This window comes from Sapajus apella, unplaced genomic scaffold (assembly GCF_009761245.1).
Source record: "Sapajus apella isolate SASKATOON/1434 unplaced genomic scaffold, GSC_monkey_1.0 scaffold243, whole genome shotgun sequence".
In the NCBI taxonomy this organism is placed as follows: Eukaryota; Metazoa; Chordata; class Mammalia; order Primates; family Cebidae; genus Sapajus; species Sapajus apella.
The window spans coordinates 43541-62239 of record NW_022437183.1 but is presented as its reverse complement, the minus strand read 5'-3'; the positions used below and the strand labels follow the sequence as shown (position 1 = coordinate 62239).

The 18699-nt window shown below is 44.2% G+C and overlaps 1 protein-coding gene across 11 annotated transcripts in view; it reads right to left on the bottom strand.

Moving 5' to 3' along the window:
- WASHC2C (WASH complex subunit 2C) overlaps positions 1 to 16215 on the bottom strand; it is a 69376-nt gene extending 53161 nt beyond the window's left edge. For all 11 annotated transcript variants that reach the window (XM_032271631.1, XM_032271626.1, XM_032271635.1 and 8 more), the window contains exons 1-5: positions 16101 to 16215; positions 15874 to 15996; positions 14519 to 14683; positions 4733 to 4795; positions 2750 to 2923 (exon numbers count right to left, since the gene is read on the bottom strand). In XM_032271631.1, the coding sequence (XP_032127522.1) occupies positions 2750 to 2923; positions 4733 to 4795; positions 14519 to 14683; positions 15874 to 15996; positions 16101 to 16103 (528 nt within the window). In that variant the 5' untranslated portion in view covers positions 16104 to 16215. The remainder of the gene's footprint in view (positions 1 to 2749; positions 2924 to 4732; positions 4796 to 14518; positions 14684 to 15873; positions 15997 to 16100) is intronic.
- Between the last annotated feature and the right edge of the window lie 2484 nt (positions 16216 to 18699).

Here is an 18699-nt window from a genome sequence, read left to right as displayed (position 1 = left end):
TCACTGTGTCACCCAGGCTGAAGTGCAGTGGCACAATTGCAGCTCACTGCAACCTCCCCCTCCCAGGTTCAAGCGATTCTTCTGCTTCAGCCTCCTGAGCAGCTGGGAATACAGGAGCCTGTCACCACACTCAGCTAATTTTTTTGTATTTTTAGTAGAGACGGGGTTTCACCATGTTAGCCAGGATGGTTTCCTGACCTTGTGATCCACCCGCCTCAGCCTCCCAAAGTGCTGGGATCACAGGCATGAGCCATTGCACCCAGCCAAAAACTTCTTTTTTTCACTGATTTTTAAAAAAGTCAAATCCTAAGTAGAAATGCCAAGATAAGGCCAGGCGCCATGGCTCATGCCTGTAATCCCAGAACTTTGGGAGGCCACGGCGGATGGATCACCTGAAGTCAGGAGTTTGAGAACAGCTTGGCCAACATGGTGAAACCCCCGTCTCTACTAAAAATACAAAAAAATTAGCCAGGCATGGTGGCGCGCCCCTGTAGTCCCAGCTACTTAGGAGGCTGAGGTATGAGAATCACTTAAGCCCGGGAAGTGGAGGTTGCAGTGAGCCAAGATCTTTTGCACTCTAGCCTGGGCAACAATTGTGAAACTTCATCTCAAAATCTCAAAAAAAAAAAAAAAAAAAAAGATGGCAAGATAAAGCTGAATCACACACAATCTCCCTCTCCAAAAGCCGGATTAACAAAATTTAACAAAAATGGCAAAAGCCTACCAAAAGTTTATCAGCAGCAAGCAAACAGAAAAAAGGGTGCAACCTCCTAGTATAAGGTCCAAGAGGAGGACCAAGGAAAGAAACTGAACCTTCTGGCGAGCTGTCCTCTAAAAGGCAGTACTAATGAGCGAAAATATATAGTTTTTAAATACAAAAATAGATTAGGCCAGGTGCAGTGGCTCATGCCTGTAATCCCAGCACTTTGGGATGCTGGGGTGGGTGGATCACTTGAGGTCAGGAGTTCAAGACCAGTCTGGTCACCATGGTGAAACCCTGTCTCTACTAAAAATACAAAAATTAGCCAGGTGTCATGGTGCATGTCTGTAATCCTAGCTACTCAGAAGGCTGAGGCGGGAGAATCGCTTGAACCCAGGAGACAGAAGCTGCAGTAAGCCAAGATTATGCCACTGTACTCCAGCCTGGGCAACAAGAGCAAAACACTGTCTCAAAAAAAAAAGTAGAATCAAGAAAGTGCCCCACGCTTGGACAGCCTCCTACCTCCACTGGTGGAGGAAAAGCTGCCCTGTCCCCTGTAAGGCATTGCCCTTTGACAATAATAACTCTTCCTTGTCAAAGGACCCTGGAGCAGGGGAGAATAATTCTGATGTTTCATATAAGAACAGAAAGATTGGGAGGGTTAATGTAAAGCTTCAATGATGTCACAGCAACCAATGGCGTTTAAAGCAAAGACAGTGTGAATTTGGACTAATTCTCACTGACTCAGAGACATTCCCAAATCCTCCTATAAAAGAAAAGTGTACCTTCACAGCTTTTTCTGTCAGGGGAAAAAAAAGAGAAAGCGCTGTGTGTCTTGGAAGTATCAAGTGTGGCCCAGGAAATACATTTCCCAGAGTCCACGGCTGACTTTTAAAGGCATACAGTGAAAAGCCAAGCAGCAAGTGGGCTACTCAGTGTCAAACAATCTGCCTCACTTCAGTGTGACACTGCAAAGCTCAAACTGGAAGAGAAATGTGAAGCGAAAGAATGACTAGAAGAGTCTGGTAGTTCAGGCCAGATGCAGTGGCTAACGTCTGTAATCCCAGCACTTTCGGAGGCTGAGGCGGGTGGACCACCTGAGGTCAGGAATTTAAGATCAGCCTGGCCAACATGGTGAACCCCCCCGCAACCGCTGCTGTATCTATTAAAAATACAAAAATTAGCTGGGCGTAGTGATGGGTGCCTATAATCCCAGCTACTCAAGAGGGTGAGGCAAGAGAATCACTTGAATCATGAGGCAGAGACTGCAGCGAGCCGTGATTGCACCACTGTACTCCAGCCTGGGTGACACAACGAGACTCCGCCTCAAAAAAAAAAAAAAAAAAAAAAAAGTTTGGTTCTGTGGCATGTTTTAATTCAAAAGGCCCTGTGTGTCACAAGGGCTCTTTCTCAAAATCACTGTGGCAACTTTCTGTGTTCACCACTGAGAGTCTGTGTTGCCCCAATTATCTCCTTGAACAATGTGGGAGAAAGTCGTAGTCAAGCAACCAACACTCACTAGGCTAGGAGGGAGCCTGGACAGGAATGCTCACAGCAGCTTCATTTATATTTAATAACTGCCCAACCTGGAAACAACCCAAATGCCTTTCAGCTCTTGTGCAGTCTTCCTTAGCCCAAGCTACATAATTTCAGGTTCCCAACACTCTCTCTCTCTCTCCAGCCTACCCATCCTTCAAATCCCAATTCAAATATCACCTTTGCCCCAAAGTTCCAGCTGGAAGTCAGTTCTCTCTCAAAGCATTTATAATGGTTACTGGTATGAATGTCTTCACCCTCTCACCAGACCTGCGACGCACACCTCAAGAGCAGAAGCCATGCCCTGCATCTTTGCACGCCCAACTTGACATGTCACCTTGCACTCCATCAGTGCTCGGGAAAAGTGAGTGTTTCTGGTGGAGTCAATGTGAGACTGCTAAGTGACATACTCACTTCCTAAACGTTAACTCCATTACTTACTAATCGTGTGCCCAAGTAAAGTGGACCAAACATAACAGGTGCACACTAAATATTTAAGTTGAATGTCTTTACCTTTGGTTCAAGGATTAGTTCCACCCGCCCATTAGCATCATCTTCCTCCGAGTCTGAGTTTCCTGCTTTGATATCAAGTTGCTCAAAGGCACTGTCCAATACTTGTAAGCCATAGTTCACAGCCTCCTGGACTTTAGGAATGAGATCTACTTCTTTCTGCTCTCGAGTCTTCTCCTACAAAACAAATACCATGCAGTATGGGTCTCCAATATACTGATACTGCCCCAAGAGAACACTGTGAATGTTCTCTAAAGCCTAGCCTCGAGCTCCAAAAAAATTAATTAAAAATGTTAACAAAGTCAAATTCTGCTGAATGCCTTGACACAGACTTTGGAGTAAGACTGCAAGTTTTGGCCAGGTGCAGTGACTCACACCTGTAATCCCAGCACCTTGGGAGGCTAAGGCAGGCGGATCACAAGGTTAGGAGTTCAAGACCAGCCTGGCCAACATGGTGAAACCCCGTCTCTATTAAAAATACAAAACTTAACTGGGCATGGTGGCATGTGCCTGTAATCTCACTGCTCAGGAGGCTGAGGCAGGAGACTTGCTTGAACCAGGACCTGGAAGGTCGAGGCTGCAGTGAGCCAAGGTTGCGCCACTGCACTCCAGCCCAGGCTACAGAGCAACAATCCGTCTCAAAAAAAAAAAAAAAAAAAAAAAAAAAAAACTGCAAGTTTTAAATCCCAAGTTTGCCCCTTTCTAGACATGCATTGAACTACTTAATATCCCAGAGTTCCAGGATCAGTCATCATCTACAAAAGCAGAGGTGTGACTACTGTGTGGAGAAGTATCCTAACAATGAAGGGCACACTACTTCCCCACTGCTGGAGGAGCGACGGGTCTATACCTCAGATTCAGCATGACTGTCTCATGAGCCTTTGTTAAGGGTCTCTTGGGTAATTTTAGGAGTTAAGACTTAGAAGCAAATACCCAGAGGTCTCATTTCTCCATTATAGTTTAAAAAGACAAAAAAATAGTGGACAATTACAATTATTTTATAAATTTGTTCTACATCAAAAGGGGGTTGGCTGGGTGCGGTGGCTCACGCCTGCAATCCTAGCACTTTGGAAGGCTGAGGCAGACAGATCGTTTGCGGTCAGGAGTTTGAGACGAGCCTGGCCAACACGGTGAAACCCTGTCTCTACTAAAATTACAAAAAAATTAGCTAGGCATGGTGACACGGGCCTGTAGTCCCAGCTATTTGGAGGCTGAGGCAAGAGAATCTCTTGCACCTGGGAGGCAGAGGTTGCAATGAACTGAGATTGTGCTACTGCACTCCAGCCTGGGCAACACAGCGAGGCTCCATTAAAAAAAAAAAAAAAATTTGTTTTTAATATAAAGTGTTAAAAAAAAAAAAAAAGCTAGGAACAGGCAGAGTTATAGCTGGTTTCTAATACCCTTTCCTAGTCTAACAGCTTCATCTGTTACAAGTAATAATTGTGACAAAGCACCAACCTTTACAGGTAATACATATTTTCTGAATAAATGACAGTGAATTCAAAGCTACTCCCATAATAAACTTATTCACAGTCCATTGTGCCTTCCTGAGTGGAAGAAAAAGGAATCTCTGCTGGAGTGCTAAGAAGTCAGTGTGACCCAGAACCTCTTAGCTATGATTTGGGCTCTGGTGTGAGAAGACCTCAGGAGGAAGTAGGTCAGTGCACCTGTAACACAGGAAGCCACAGCAAAAAAATGACCTCTGTAACCCTCCAAATCTATAATATTTACTATCTGACCCTTTACAGAAGTTGTTTGCTGAGTTCTACTCTATTCTTATGTCAGAACTCAAGGATCTGATCTCTGTATTAGTTAACACACTACATTTCAGAAACAAAGGAAAGAATCCCCACTTGGGCTGCTGTCAGGAGCAGTACCTCCCTTTCCCTACCCCACCCACCATCCCTAGTACCCTCATAATACATCGATTTCCATCACATTTCTCAAAGTCAGAAACTCAGCTGAAGAGTGATTTCATACAAGTACCTGCTCTGTTTTTTCTGCCTCAGCCTTGAGTACTGGCTCCTCCACTTCTTCATCGTATACACGCTAAATATGGAAGAAAACTCAATGTTAAAAGGTGAACACGTCATTGGAAATAAATCACAATACAAGAATTAAATACACAGTAAATAAGGACAAAGATGGAGAAGGAAATGGTTATTCGACAAAGGGCTTGGCTGGGTGTGGTGGCTCACACCTGTAATCCCAGCACTTTGGGAGGCCAAGGTGGGCAGATCACGAGGTCTGGCGTTCAAGACAAGCCTGACCGACATGGTGAAACACTGTATCTACTAAAAAATAAAAAAATTAGCAGAGTGTGGTGGCACACACCTGTAATCCCAGCTACACAGGAGGCTGAGGCAGGAGAACTGCTTGAACCTGGGAGGTGGAGGTTGCAGTAAGCCGAGATCACACCACTGCACTCCAGCCTGGGCAACAAAGCAAGACTCCGTTGGGGAGTGGGAGGGACACACCAAAGGGCTGAGGCCACTATGCCACTACCAGTGGGTGTCCATGAATAGTCCATTCACCAAAAAAAAAAAAAAAAAATTGTTTTTAAATACAAATTGAAGAGGGAGACCCAGGCTTCTCAGATCAACTTCCCCTTTGACTATCATGCTGCACTTCAATAGAAGAAAAGGTTGAACGACTGGTGCCTCCGGTTTTACCTTCCTATAGGTGACAGGCTAGGCCTTGGGGAAAACTCTCCAGAAGGCACTATTTTTACTTAAAACAAGATCAAACCAGAAACCTTTTCACATGTGAGTCCTAAAACTATGAACCTAAGATTCTTCCGTGTGTAACATCTAAAGTATAAGCCTATGTAAAGGCTGAACTTCCCTTTGTTAGACGAGCTTGGCTATTAGGCAAGTATGCCACCTTGCTCCCAGCCGAATAAACCTTCCTCCTGTATTCGGTGTCCAAGTTTCCTGCGGCCGCTCCTGCTACCAAATGACTAGGAAACATGATGAAAATTTAACCTCCTTGTAAACCAAGAGTTGCAAAACAGTAAGATACCAGTTTTCACACCATTTCATTTAACCTAATAATGTTGATGGGCAGTATTCTTGCCCTAGGTTACAGAGAATGTCCACTGGTGAAATTTATCAACTAAGAAGCAAGAACTTTAGGATTCTGAACAATGAATGGTAAAGGCAAAATTTATTTTCATTCAGTTGCTTAAAATGGCTAATACAATTTTATTATCTCATTTGTATGAAAGCAGAGTGAAAAATCTACCACTAACTTGCCAGAGAGGCTGGGTATTTGACTGACCCTGACAGCACGGACAGGCAAAACTCTCTTTTCCAGAACAGACCCACTGCTCTGACAAATCACTGTGATTCTTTTTTTTTTTTTTAATTATTTTTATTTTTAATTATTTTAATTATTTTTTATGTTTTAAAAACCACTCAAGTATAACATGCTTTTTATAAAAAGTCAATAGGCCAGGCACAGTGGCTCGTGCCTGTAAGGCCAGCACTCTCGGAGACTGAGGCGAGGGGATCACTTGAGCTCAGGAGTTCAAGATCAACCTGAGCAACATAGTGAGACCTCATTGATTACTGCCCCACACACAAAAAAAAAAACCCTACAAAAATTAGCTAGGTGTAGTGGTGTGCACCTGTAATTCTAGCTACTTGTGGGGTTAAGTCAGGAGGATCACTGGAGCTCAGGAGGTAAAGGCTGCAGTGACCCCTGATTGCACCACTGCATTCCAGCTTGGGTGACAAAGTGAGACCCTATCTCAAAAATAAAATGAAATTTAAAAATTTTTAAGAAGAAATAAGTTAAAAGTCATATAAATGAACTGATGAAAATCTTCTGGCATTAGACAGTGGCCATGATTACAATTTGAGTATACTAAAATCCACCAAACTGCATACTTTTTAAAGGAGTAAATTTTATGGTACGTGAATTCTATCTCACTTTTTAAATTTTAAGTCAATATAAAGGCAGATGTCAAAGAGATGTATTTTAAAATAGTTCCCTCCCTACCCACAACCTGATCCTTGGCATACCCGTTTTAAGCTTGGTGTGTGTGCTCTGTTTCCTGAGGCTCTTACACAAATATATGCAGACATGTGTACATATTTAGAACTCTCTTACCCTTCCTGCTTATTTATTTATTTATTTAGAGACAGAGTCTAGCTCTGCCGCCCAGGCTGGAGCACAGTGGCATGATCTTGGCTCACTGCAACCTCCACTTCTCAGGCTCAAAAAATTCTCTTGCCTCAGCCTCTCAGTATTTGGGATTACCATGAACAACCATGCCCAGCTAATTTCTTTTTTTGTTTGTTTTTTTAGTAGAGATCGGGTTTCACCATGTTGGCTTCATAACCTAGCCTGTGTTAGCCTAACTGACTCCATCTTGCCAGTAGGCTCCAGCTTGGCTTCTCCCTCCATGCCTCGGCCCCCTCAGGCGCCTTACTGGGTCAAGCTGCACTCAAAGCTTTGGATAGTTAAAAGTAGTTCACACTATTCACAGTACCTGTAACCACTGTAACCACATCCTGCTTGGCAAGTCTACCTGCTATTGTGAATACCTTCCTTGGTGATTGACTGTATGGAAAGTTCCCCCTGCAAACCCCTCTTCGTGATTGTATGGAAATACCCTTAGCAACCAACAATCCTGGGAACCTCCTGCCCACTGGTTACCAGCTTCCTTATCTAACTTGCTTGTTCTGCATCTGTAAAATTCTGCTTCAGCTAGGCTCCCAATACCCTACCTAAATTAAGTATAAAGGGAAATCAAGCCCCTTCTTCCAGGCTGAGAGAATAAAGGACTCTAATTTGAAACTCAGAACGTGGTGTTTCTTCTATAACTCACTTGGATACAACATTGGCCAGGATGACTTAAGTGATCCACTGGCCTTGGTCTCCCAAAGTGCTGGGATTACAGGTGTGGGCCACTGTGCCCAGCTGAAACTGGTTTTTTAATCTTAATAGCCATTTCCAGATTCTACACACGAATGTGTAGAATTCCCTGTCACTAGCAGTGTGCTCAAGTGCCCATTAACCAAATCGTTGCCAGTGATTACTGCTGTCCACTGATTTAAAAATATCTGCCAATCTGATCAAACAACGTTGTTTTTCAATGATCACATCCTCTGACCCAAACTTCTACTTAATGAAATTTAGCTCCAATGAAAATCGTCATAAATGCAAACACCAGAATGTCCTTGGTATCAAAATTTCCAGCAGAAAGTCACAAACACCAAATTTGCAATTCCATGCAATTCCAATCAAAAGCTAATAAAATATTCTGTGGCACAATATAGTAAAATAATCCCACTGGGTGCAGTGGCTCCTGCCTGTAATCCCAGCACTTTGGGAGGCCGAGGTGGTTAGAGTTTGAGAACAGCCTGGCCAACATGGCAAAACCCATCTCTACTAAAAACACAAAATTAGCTGGGCATGGTGGAGGGGCCTGTAATCCCAGCTACTCAGGAGGCAGGAGAATCTCTTAAACTTGGGAAGTGGAGGCTGCAGCGAGCTGAGATTGTGTCATTCATTGCACTCCAACCTGGAGTGAAACTCCATCTCAAAAAATAAAAAATAAATAAATAAAAGATAACCCTCAAATTCACACAGAAAAGTAAAAAGCCAAAGACTGATAACCGTGACAATTCTGAATAGAAAGAGATTATAGGGACTTGCCCTATTAAGATATTAGATGTCTGCAGTGTTTAAGATTATGATACTGGCAGACAGCATAAAAACAAAACAAATAGCAGAGGGCAGAAACAGACCCACAATTCCACGGAGGCCTGATTTTATTTTCAAATAAACACACACAAACATTCAAATACAACAGTCAGTGAAGAAAAGAACAACTACACAATAAAGATTATCTATAAGGGATAAAAATTAAATCCCTCTCTAGGTAAAAAAAATTAAAAGTTAGCCAGGCATGGCAGTGAACACCTGTGGTACCAGCTACTCGGGAGGCTGAGGTGGAAGATGGCTTATACCCAGGAGTTTGAGGCTGCAGTGAGCTGTGTTTGCACCACTGAACTCTAGCCTGGGCAACAGAGAGATCCTGTCTCAAAAACAAAAAAAGAATAAAAAGCCAGAGATACCAATGAATCCCCATCCAAAATGATTAGAGTTAAGGACAAATATGGAGGGTTGGCACCTTTGAAGCAAATGTGGCAAAATATCAAACTACTAATGCTAGGTGCTGCATCTACTTAGCACTTGTGGTTTCTCTCTAAACTTTTCCATATTTATGAAACATTTCATAAATAACATTTAATATTGGAGGATTATTATATGGTTTAAGAACAAAAAAGTGAAGTTCACAAAAGTCTCAAAGATGTGTTAAATAAGTTCACATTAACAAAAGTAGGCTGCAAATGCAAACACACACACACACACACACACACACACACACACACACACACAGTCATCTAGAAAAGGTTAAAGTTGACTGGGCGCAGTGGCTCATGCCTGTAATCCCAGCATTTTGGAAGTCCAAGGCAAGTGGATCATGACGTCAGGAGATTGAGATCATCCTGGCTAACACAGTGAAACCCCGTCTCTACTAAATATACAAAAAATTAGCCGGCCATGGTGGCACATGCCTGTAGTCCCAGGTACTCAGCAGCTGAGGCAGGACAATCACTTGAACCTGGGAGGGAGAGGTTGCAGTGAGCTGAGATGGCGCCACTGCACTCCAGCCTGGGCAACAGAGTGAGACTCTGTCTCAAAAAAAACAACAAAAAAAGAAAAGGTTAAAGTTAAAAAAAAAAAAACATAAAGTAATATAATGAAATGTTCAATGGTTGGTTAATTTGGGGTATTTGATTTTTTTTTTTAAGTTCAATCCTTTTAAGCCTGACGTCTGCATGGGAAATAGACTTAGAATATATGTGCTAGGGCCGGGCACAGTGACTCACACCTGTTATCCCAGCACTTTGGGAGGTTGAGGCGGGCTGATCACAAGGTCAGGAGTTTGAGACCAGCCTGAACCCCTCACCCTCTGCTGTCTCTACTAAAAATATAAAAATTAGCTGGGCATGGTGATGGGTGTCTATAATCCCAGCTACTCAGGAAGCTGAGGCAGGAGAATAGCTTGAAACAGGAAGGCGGGGGTTGCAGTGAGCTAAGGTTGTGCCACTGTACTACAGCCTGGGCAACAACAGCGAAACTCTGTCTCAAAAAAAAAAAAAAAAAAGTCTCTATCTATATATAGATATATATGTACTAAACATTGAGAGGCTCCCCTCAGCTAAGGAAATTTCAGATAATTTTTCTTTTTCTTACTTTTCCTAATTGCTCTATAAAGATCAGGAATTATTTTGGTAATTTTCAAAGTCAGGACTCCAAAAAAGTAAGTAAATTTCAAAAGTGAGACTTTGACACCTGGTAGCTACCATGGTTACCTATCAGAAGCCTGCAGCTAGAAAGCCAAATACAACATCTAAGAAACCAAAACCCATGGGATCTTTTCAGGGCAAGCAGGACTAGCATCTCAAGTACTTTGCACACAGCAGATAACCAATGCTAACTTCTTTCATCTTCACCTGGTTGAACTCAAAGCTTCATGTGTTTTGTGATCAATTTACAGTCAGATAGCTATGCCCAGGACTGTTAAATATCTTTGGTATTGGCTGGGCACGGTGGCTCATGCCTGTAATCCCAGCACTTTGGGAGGCCAAGGTGGGCAGATCACGATGTCAAGAGACCGACACCATCCTGGCCAACACGGTGAAACCTCGTCTCTACTAAAAATACAAAAATTAGCTGGGCGTGGTGGCACGCACGCCTGTAGTCCCAGCTACTTGGGAGGCTGAGGCAGGAGAATTGCTTGAACCTGGGAGATGGAGGTTGCGGTGAGCCAAGATCGAGCCACTGCACTCCAGCCTGGCGCCTGAGGGAGACTCTGTCTCAAAAAAAAAAAAAAAAAAATCTTTGTTATTGCACCTCATTTTGGCCTAACTTGGGAGAAAGGGTAACAGGGAAAGGTGGGGAACTGGGGAAAAAGGAACCAGGGCTGGAGAGTAACAGATTATACACAGCCCTGTGTATAATACTTTTCATTTATGTGTATTCTCATTCATTCATTCAAATATTCACTGGGTCCCTAAGTATCAGGCTTGTGTTGGGCCCCACAAATATAACATATTTGTTGTTAAAAAATATGGGGCTCCAGGCCAGGCATAGTGGCTCACACCTGTAATCCCAGCACTTTGGGAGGCCGAGGTAGGTGGAACACCTGAGGTTGGGAGTTTGAGAGCAGCCTGACCAATATGGAGAAACCCCATCTCTACTAAAAATATACAAAATTAGCCAGGCGTGGTGGCCCATGCCTGTAGCCCCAGCTACTTGGGAGACTGAGGCAGGAGAATTGCTTGAACCCAGGAGAGGTACACTGCAGTGAGCCAAGACTGTGCTATTGCACTCCAGCCTGGGAAACAAGAATGAAATTCCATCTCGAAAAAAAAAAAAAAAATGGGGCTTGATTTAGCAGGAGAGTTCAACTCATCAAATCCCACAAATTGTAAAATTACAATTATAAGAAGTCTACTAAAGAATGGCATGTGATGCTTCAAGTGCTTTTATCCAGGGGGTCTGCCTAGTGCAGAGGGTCCAGGAGGAAGTAATATAATTGAGCAGAGACCGGAAAGACAGATACTGTAGATGTCAATCAAAGGGTCAAGGCATAGGAAGCAATGTAAGCAAAGGCCCCGTAGCAGCAGGGCATATGGTATCTCAAGAAATGAGAAGGCTGGATTGTCAAAAGTAGGGTCATTATGTAAAATAAGGCAGGTCTAGGGGGTTGGGGAGAAGGCTGTGCAGGAAATTACATGCCAATAAGGCTTTTGGGCTTTACCTCCTTCTCTCTAATTGTGGAGTACTTGACAATTTCAACAACTCCATCTGTTTCTTCAATAGAAAAGTAGAAAAGGAGGGGAAAATGACCAAAATTCAGCTTTTATAAACCAATAGGAAGATGATCTGGAAAATTAACCCATTTATGTCTAGTGTTCCATTATTGGAATGCTAAGCTTGTGGGAGTTATGTATATCCTACTGCTCAAGGTCATTGACAAGGTCTGATTTTTCACAAAAAAATTTGTAACCTCTGGCATAAATGGATTAATTTACTTAATTTTGGAATTAAAAAAAAATTTTACAAAGCTAAGATTTTGAAACAATTGACTTTAAAAAGAAAAAATCCTCCCTCACCAGATCTTTTAACAAACTAAAGTCATTAACTATGGCACTTAGTATTTCAGGGTGCAATTCCGAAATTAACAGACTAATTAAGGTTTACAATTGTGTTGCCTTCTAATTAGACGCTAGAACACTGGCCAATGTTAATTAGCATTTCTTCTCCCTAGGACTCCCCTCTTGAGCTTTTACTAATGGTACTAATTTCTCTTGCCCTAGAAAGTCCTGACCTTGCCCTAGAAAGTCCGGATTGTTTCACTAACTTATAATATAGTTTGCAACTCTGTGGCTGCCTCTGAGGCTAATTAATAAAACCCACAACCCTATCTGACTTTGAAAAATTACCATGAAACTAAATGGCACTATCATTCAAGTTGGAATTGTAATATGTAAGTACTGATGTCAGGATTTGAAAAAAAAAACAACAACAAACATTAAAAAGCCAGATCACTGACAAATATATATCAGCAAGTAGATTTTCTCAGAGTTTTATTAAGCATTTCTCATTACCATCATGCTCTGCCACAAATGAAAAAAGCCTATAGCATGTGGCCTTATAGAAGGTCTAGGAAGTAATTAAGATTTGTCAGTGGCAACCAGCATATCCGGAGAAGAGTTCTCAAGGCAGACTGGAAGGCGAAGGGGCATCCACACTGAACACTAAGGGCTGGGCGCGGTGGCTCACACCTATAATCCTAGCACTTCAGGAGGCTGAGGCAGGAGAACTGCTTGAACCTGGAGGCAGAGGTTGGGGTGGGCGGATCACTTGAGGTCAGGAATTCAAAACCAGCCTGGCCAACATGGTGAAACCCTGCCTCTACTAAAAATACAAAAAAAATTATTGGCAGGTGCCTGTAATCCCAGCTACTCAGGGGGCTCAGGCAAGAGAATTGCTTGAACCTGGGAACTGGAGGTTGCAGTGAGCCAAGATCAGGCCATGCACTCCAGCCTGGGTGACAGAGCAAGACTCTGTTTTAAAAAAAAAAAAAAAAACAACCAAAAAAAAACCACTAAGACTAAAGGGATGGAGAGATGAACGGAAAACAGGAAATCCCCAGTAGCAGACACAAATAAAGATCAGCTACCAAAACACAATAAAAACCAAAAAACTCAACAAAAACTACATCATGGAAAACTCATAATCTAAGAAAACTTGGCTAGAAAAGAAGAGCTGGGGAAAAGAGAAGACCTAAGATTGTGATTCAGAAAAATTTATGATGTTTCCCATTTCTGCACACTGAAGTATTGATCTGATACCAATCTAGCACCAATCTGGTGCAGGCACAGTGAGTACAAAGGAAACCTCCCAAATCCTTTCGGACTCTGGTGCTGCAGTACCGACTGCAGAGAAGTGCTAAGTACCTGCTCCGGAAAGAAAGGTACAGAATGAAAACAACAGGAGTGCTTAAAAGGACACGAAATTAACCTGATGAAAACATCATGGGGCTGGGCACACCACCAGTCCCTGGCTCTTCCGGTGAGATAAACGGTCAGGACGAAGCATACACATTCTGTGTAGACAATCAGAAAACTACTGATTTTACTTAAATACTTGTTATTTTTCAAACTCATGAGTACTCCTTTACTGTTAAAGGAAATAACTGGCAAAGAGATATCTAAGACCTTTATTAATGTCTTTATTTCATGTATACCTCTCCAAAAAAGACAGGAAGTGGCATTTAACCCAAGCTACTAAAAAATGCACAAAGATGCTGCACAAGTTGACTATGCGGCATTATCTGGTGTTCTCTTAACTATCCTAAATCTTGGCCTTTTTTTTTTATAATTTTGTGATTCTGAAATTTTTTTATTTACATCTAACAATCTTAGGAGATAGCTTACTTTAATAATCCTTTTTTCACAAATGAATGCTGATATTCAAAAAGTTGAATACCCTATGAGAAACACAGATCTGTTACCTCAGCTACCTTTCCATTCTCATCTCTTAAGTCTCCACTCTGCTCCAGCCACACTTACTTCCGTTGTAGGCTGGAATTATACTGTTTGCCAAGAGAGAGGCTCTAACTAATTTACCTATGTATTCCTACCATCTAGAAGAAACTCAGTAAATAGACAAAACTCACACATGGGTTTAAGCTCAGTAATCTGTGTATAGCTGATTCCATATCATAAGTTCAGCCATCATAAACTTCAGTTAAGAATACTGCAAGTGGACATATATCCCCTGAATATTATTTACCAGAACATAGTAAAACCAATCAACAAGTGAAACCACATGTGGTGTCCAGAGGGCCTAACCAGGTATACAGATCATGCCACAACAAAGCTGGTGTGAGTGCCACACAATTCATCACAATTGCTGACTACTCTCAAAACTCACAAAAGATGGAAGCACTGAAATATAAGAAAATTTTATCATTAGATTTTTTTAGAGGCTTGGAAAAAAGGACTTAAAACTTCACAAATAAAAAAGAGGCATTTAATCCCAGAGAAAAAAGCTTCAATTACCAAGAACCACACTTTCACCAAAATTTGGGAGGGAACCTAACAGTAAATTATTTAAAATTACAGTATCTCCTGCTTTGTAAAAAAGAATTATTTAAAATTATGATATAACTAAATAACTCACATTCTCAATGAACTGGGTATTAGAGAGCATAAGGAAGTCATTGAAGACATTATGCAGGCGACAATCTGTGGCTTTGGTTTCCCGAATTAGTCCGTCCACTTGTCTCTTGATTTCATGGGTCCTAGAGATAGTTTGCTGTGAGAATTCCTGTAGAAACTGTAGTAGCTATTATAAAAACATAAACATACAGTAGTATCAATGTTACATGTATGTCTTGCGCATGTCAAATCAAAAAAGAATCCATGCTACTTCTGGTCACTGCAACCTCCGCCTTCTGGGTTCAAGTGATTCTCCTGCCTCAGCCTCCTGAGTAGCCGGGATTGCAGGCTCCTGCCATTACGCCCAGTTAATTTTTTTGTATTTTTACTAGCGACAGGGTTTCACCATGCTGGCCAGGCTGGTCTCGAACTCCTGACCCTGTGACTCTCCCACCTCGGCCTCCCAAAGTGTTGGGATTACAGGCATGAGCCACCGTGTCCTTCCGGAATGCTTCTTTTGACAATTAGTAAAACCAAGGGACATTGAAAATCACTAACAAAGCGCATCAAAAGAGTGGCAGTGAGCTAATGGTACAGGGGCCCACCTTTTAATCCCAACACTTTGGGAGGCTGAGGCGGAGTGATCGCTAGAGGCCAGGAGCTGGAGACCAGTCTGGACAACATAGCAAGTCCTCCATCTCTACTAAGATTAAATAAATCAGCCAGGTGCGGTGGAGCCCGCCTATAGTCCCAGCTACTCAGGTGGCTGAGGTAAAAGGATCACCTGAGCCCCGAAGGATGCAGTGAGCTAAGATCGAGCCACCTGGACGACAGAGCAAAACCCTGTCTCTTTTTTAAAAAGTTCTCTTTGGTTGTCAGTCTACAAAGATCACAGAGCAAGGGTTAGATAACCAGCCACCACTCTTATTCAAAAATCCTATTATTCCAGGACTCTGGAATTACAGTTTTGAGGGAGTTGTTTGGGCCCCCGACATGAAGAATTCTCACTAAAGGATATCCACAAACTGGCTTGTCTCCCGCCCCACTCAGTCCAGGTCCCAACAAGAATCGCCTCGCTAGTGCCGGAGCAATCCCTCAGCGTGGCGGAAACGGATCTCCCCTCTGGATGGAACTCAGCGGCACTGCCAGAAACCCCAAGGAAGGGAACGCCGCGTCTGGGCCGCGGTCCGGGTCCGCCCCGCTCCCCGGTGGCCGGGGGCTGCCAGGCTGGCATTCTCCGGGGTTATGAGGGGCCTGTGTTCCTAAGAGGGCAGGCAACCCGACGGCCCGGGTGCAGGGGCAGTCGCGGCCCGGTCCTCCCGCGCGCAGGCCGAGCGCCACCCCCGCCGCCCTCGCGTCCCCGGGCCCGCCTCTCACGCCCGCGTCGGCCGCCAGCGACCAACTCTGGCTGCTCCTGCGGATCTCCTCCACCGACCAAGGCCGCTCCCACACGGGCTCGGACGCCGGCGCCCGCTCCTGGTCGGGGGTCATCCGGTTCATCTGCAGCGAAAAAAAAAACGAGGAGACAGGCTGAGCCTGAGGGCAGCAGGGACGGCGGCTCCCGCCCAGGCCGTTCCCTCTCCTGCCCGGCCCGCCGCCCTCACCATCCCAGCCTCCCGGCTCAGTGGGCGCGCGCGAGGACCGCAGAGCCCCGGAATCCCAGCCCAGCGGCGCCAGGCGCGACCGCCCCACGTGACCTGGTATCACGTGACAGCGCCCGCACGTGATCCCACCTGCGTTCCTGCGGGGAGGAAACTACGGACGGGAACTGGAGTGGAGTTTGGGGCTCTCGGCTGGGTTGGGACGGGGGAAGCTGCACGAGCCGGGCCGACGCCAGGGAGCGCTGCAGAGGCCTGTTGGCCGGGTGGCTCTGCGGCCCAAGACCCGAGGCCGCGGCGCTGTAATGGCACTGGCCGCCAGTCTGGCGGGTCTGGAGGGTGGGGACCTCCAGCAGCCAGTGGAGCCACCAGCCTAAGAGCTTTCGAAGTCGGCGCTGTGGGCGGAGGAAAAGGCCTGCTCTGCTGCCTCTTCTCGTGCAGCAAAATCCGCTGCTGTGGAGCCGGCAGGCGGGCGCCCAGTAGACAGAGAATCCCTGATCTGCCTGGGCATCACCTTGCTCTTGTGACCTGCTCGGCTGCCACTGTGTAGGGGCTGCTTAAAGTCCTTTGAACTGGCACCATTGTCTTCAGATTGAAGGCCAAGCTCCTCATTATGACAGGCATGAAACTCTCTCATTCGTCCTCCACTGTCGCAGCTCAGGGCTCCAGCTGTTCTCACACTTCTTGGAGTTGCCTCTGCTTAGTCGCCCTTGTGCCAGACAAACTTACTTATTAAAATAAAAATCCCAATTTCTTTCCATTCGTGTGTGCTCAAGGGCTAGTTTTTCAACTTTTCTGAGCTTTCCTCGGTAAAACGAAGCTACATATCTGGCAAGGATGTGATATTAAAGTGACAAAATTGTAAAACATCCGCCACAGTGCCTGACTTAGGCTGAGCATTCAACGTAGAACATACCACTGCCCCATGCACCTTGCTCACACCCAATCCTGGATTACTCTTCTGTAGCCACCTCAGTTATCACCTCATTAAATACCAACCTGATTATTCCAAGTACAGTTTAAGTGATTTATTTTCTGTGTATTTATCCTAAAGTGTTACATTGTATTGTAATCATTTAAATATAGGTCTCTCCTTTAATAATAATAGCTAAGAGCAGGCTGCAGTGGCTTACGCCTGTAATCCCAGAACTTTGGGAGGCTAAGGCGGGTGAATCACAAGGTCAGGAGTTCGAGACCAGCCTGTCCAACATGGTGAAACCCTGTCTCTACTAAAAATACAAAAATTAGCCGGGTGTGGTGGCAGGCACCTGTAATCCCAGCTACTCGGGGGGCTTAGGCAGAAGAATCACTTGAACCTGGGAGGTGGAGGTCGCAGTGAGCTGAGAACGAACCACTGTCCTCCAGCCTGGATGGCAGGGCAAGACTACGTCTCCAAAAAAAATAAAATAATAATAATAATAGCCAATGTTTATCAAGTGATCAGTATTTACCGCTTTATACATTATTCATTGAATTCAAACAATGAATGAGGGAGGGAATATTATTCCCAAATTATAGTCGAGGAAACTGAGGTACTGAAAGGAGAAGTAACTTACTCATGATTAGGTAACCAGGAAAGAGGCCGACCCAAGAACTCACAATGTGAGCCAATAAGGTACATACAGTAACATATAGCAATGTTAACACTAAGGCTGGGCCGGCATGGCGGCTCACACCTGTAATCCCAGCACTGTGGGAGGCCAAAGTGGGTTCAAGACCAGCCTGGGAACCATGGTGAGACCCCACCTCTACAAAAAAAAAAAAAAATTAGCTGGACGTGGTGGCATAGGTCTGTAGTTCTACCTACTTAGGAGTCTGAGGCGGAAGGATTGCCTGAGCCCCTGAGACCAAGGTTTCAGTGAGCTGAGACTGCACCACTACACTCCAGCTTGGGTGAAGAGTAAGACTGCTGTCTGCAAAAAACGTTTTAGTGTCTTAAGGGGACTTCATTTTTTGGTCACCAGCTACCAACCTCCTCCACTTTCCCCACATTCATTAAAACACACACACATACACACATACTCTCCTTAGAACTTGGAACTTAGTTGGTGAAATTGAGACGAGCTAATTACCAAACTTGCATTTCATCTTCCATCACCATGGGCAACTTCAGTTGCCATTTGCTTAACATCCTTAATCTGTGTCCCACACCCTGGACTTCATCACTGAAACACTGTGACTTCAAACCTGAACTTCTCCTGAATAGAGAAGCCTCTTAAACTCTCAGGTCTCTCTCCTCCTCCCTAGTCCACTGTATCTTTTCTCAGCTAACCCAAGCTCCAGTCCTTCAGTGCCCCCCTTTTCCCTCCATTCTGCCCTTTTAGCTTTCTTTCCTTGACTGTTAAGCCTAGAGACCAATGATACTAGCCTTTAACTTCTTCACCTTATTCCTTTAAGATCTTCACCTTATTCCCCGACAAAGACTATGCTAGCTTCTAACTTGAATCAGGCCCTTTTTCCTTTCCTGTACCAAAGTTACTGGAGGAAATCACTACAAATTAATATTCTGCAAATGTAAATGACCTTCAATACTGATTAGCAGACCTTTTATTTATCTTGTGTCTTTATACTTATCCTTGATCAGCCTCCTTCTGCTACAGGAAAG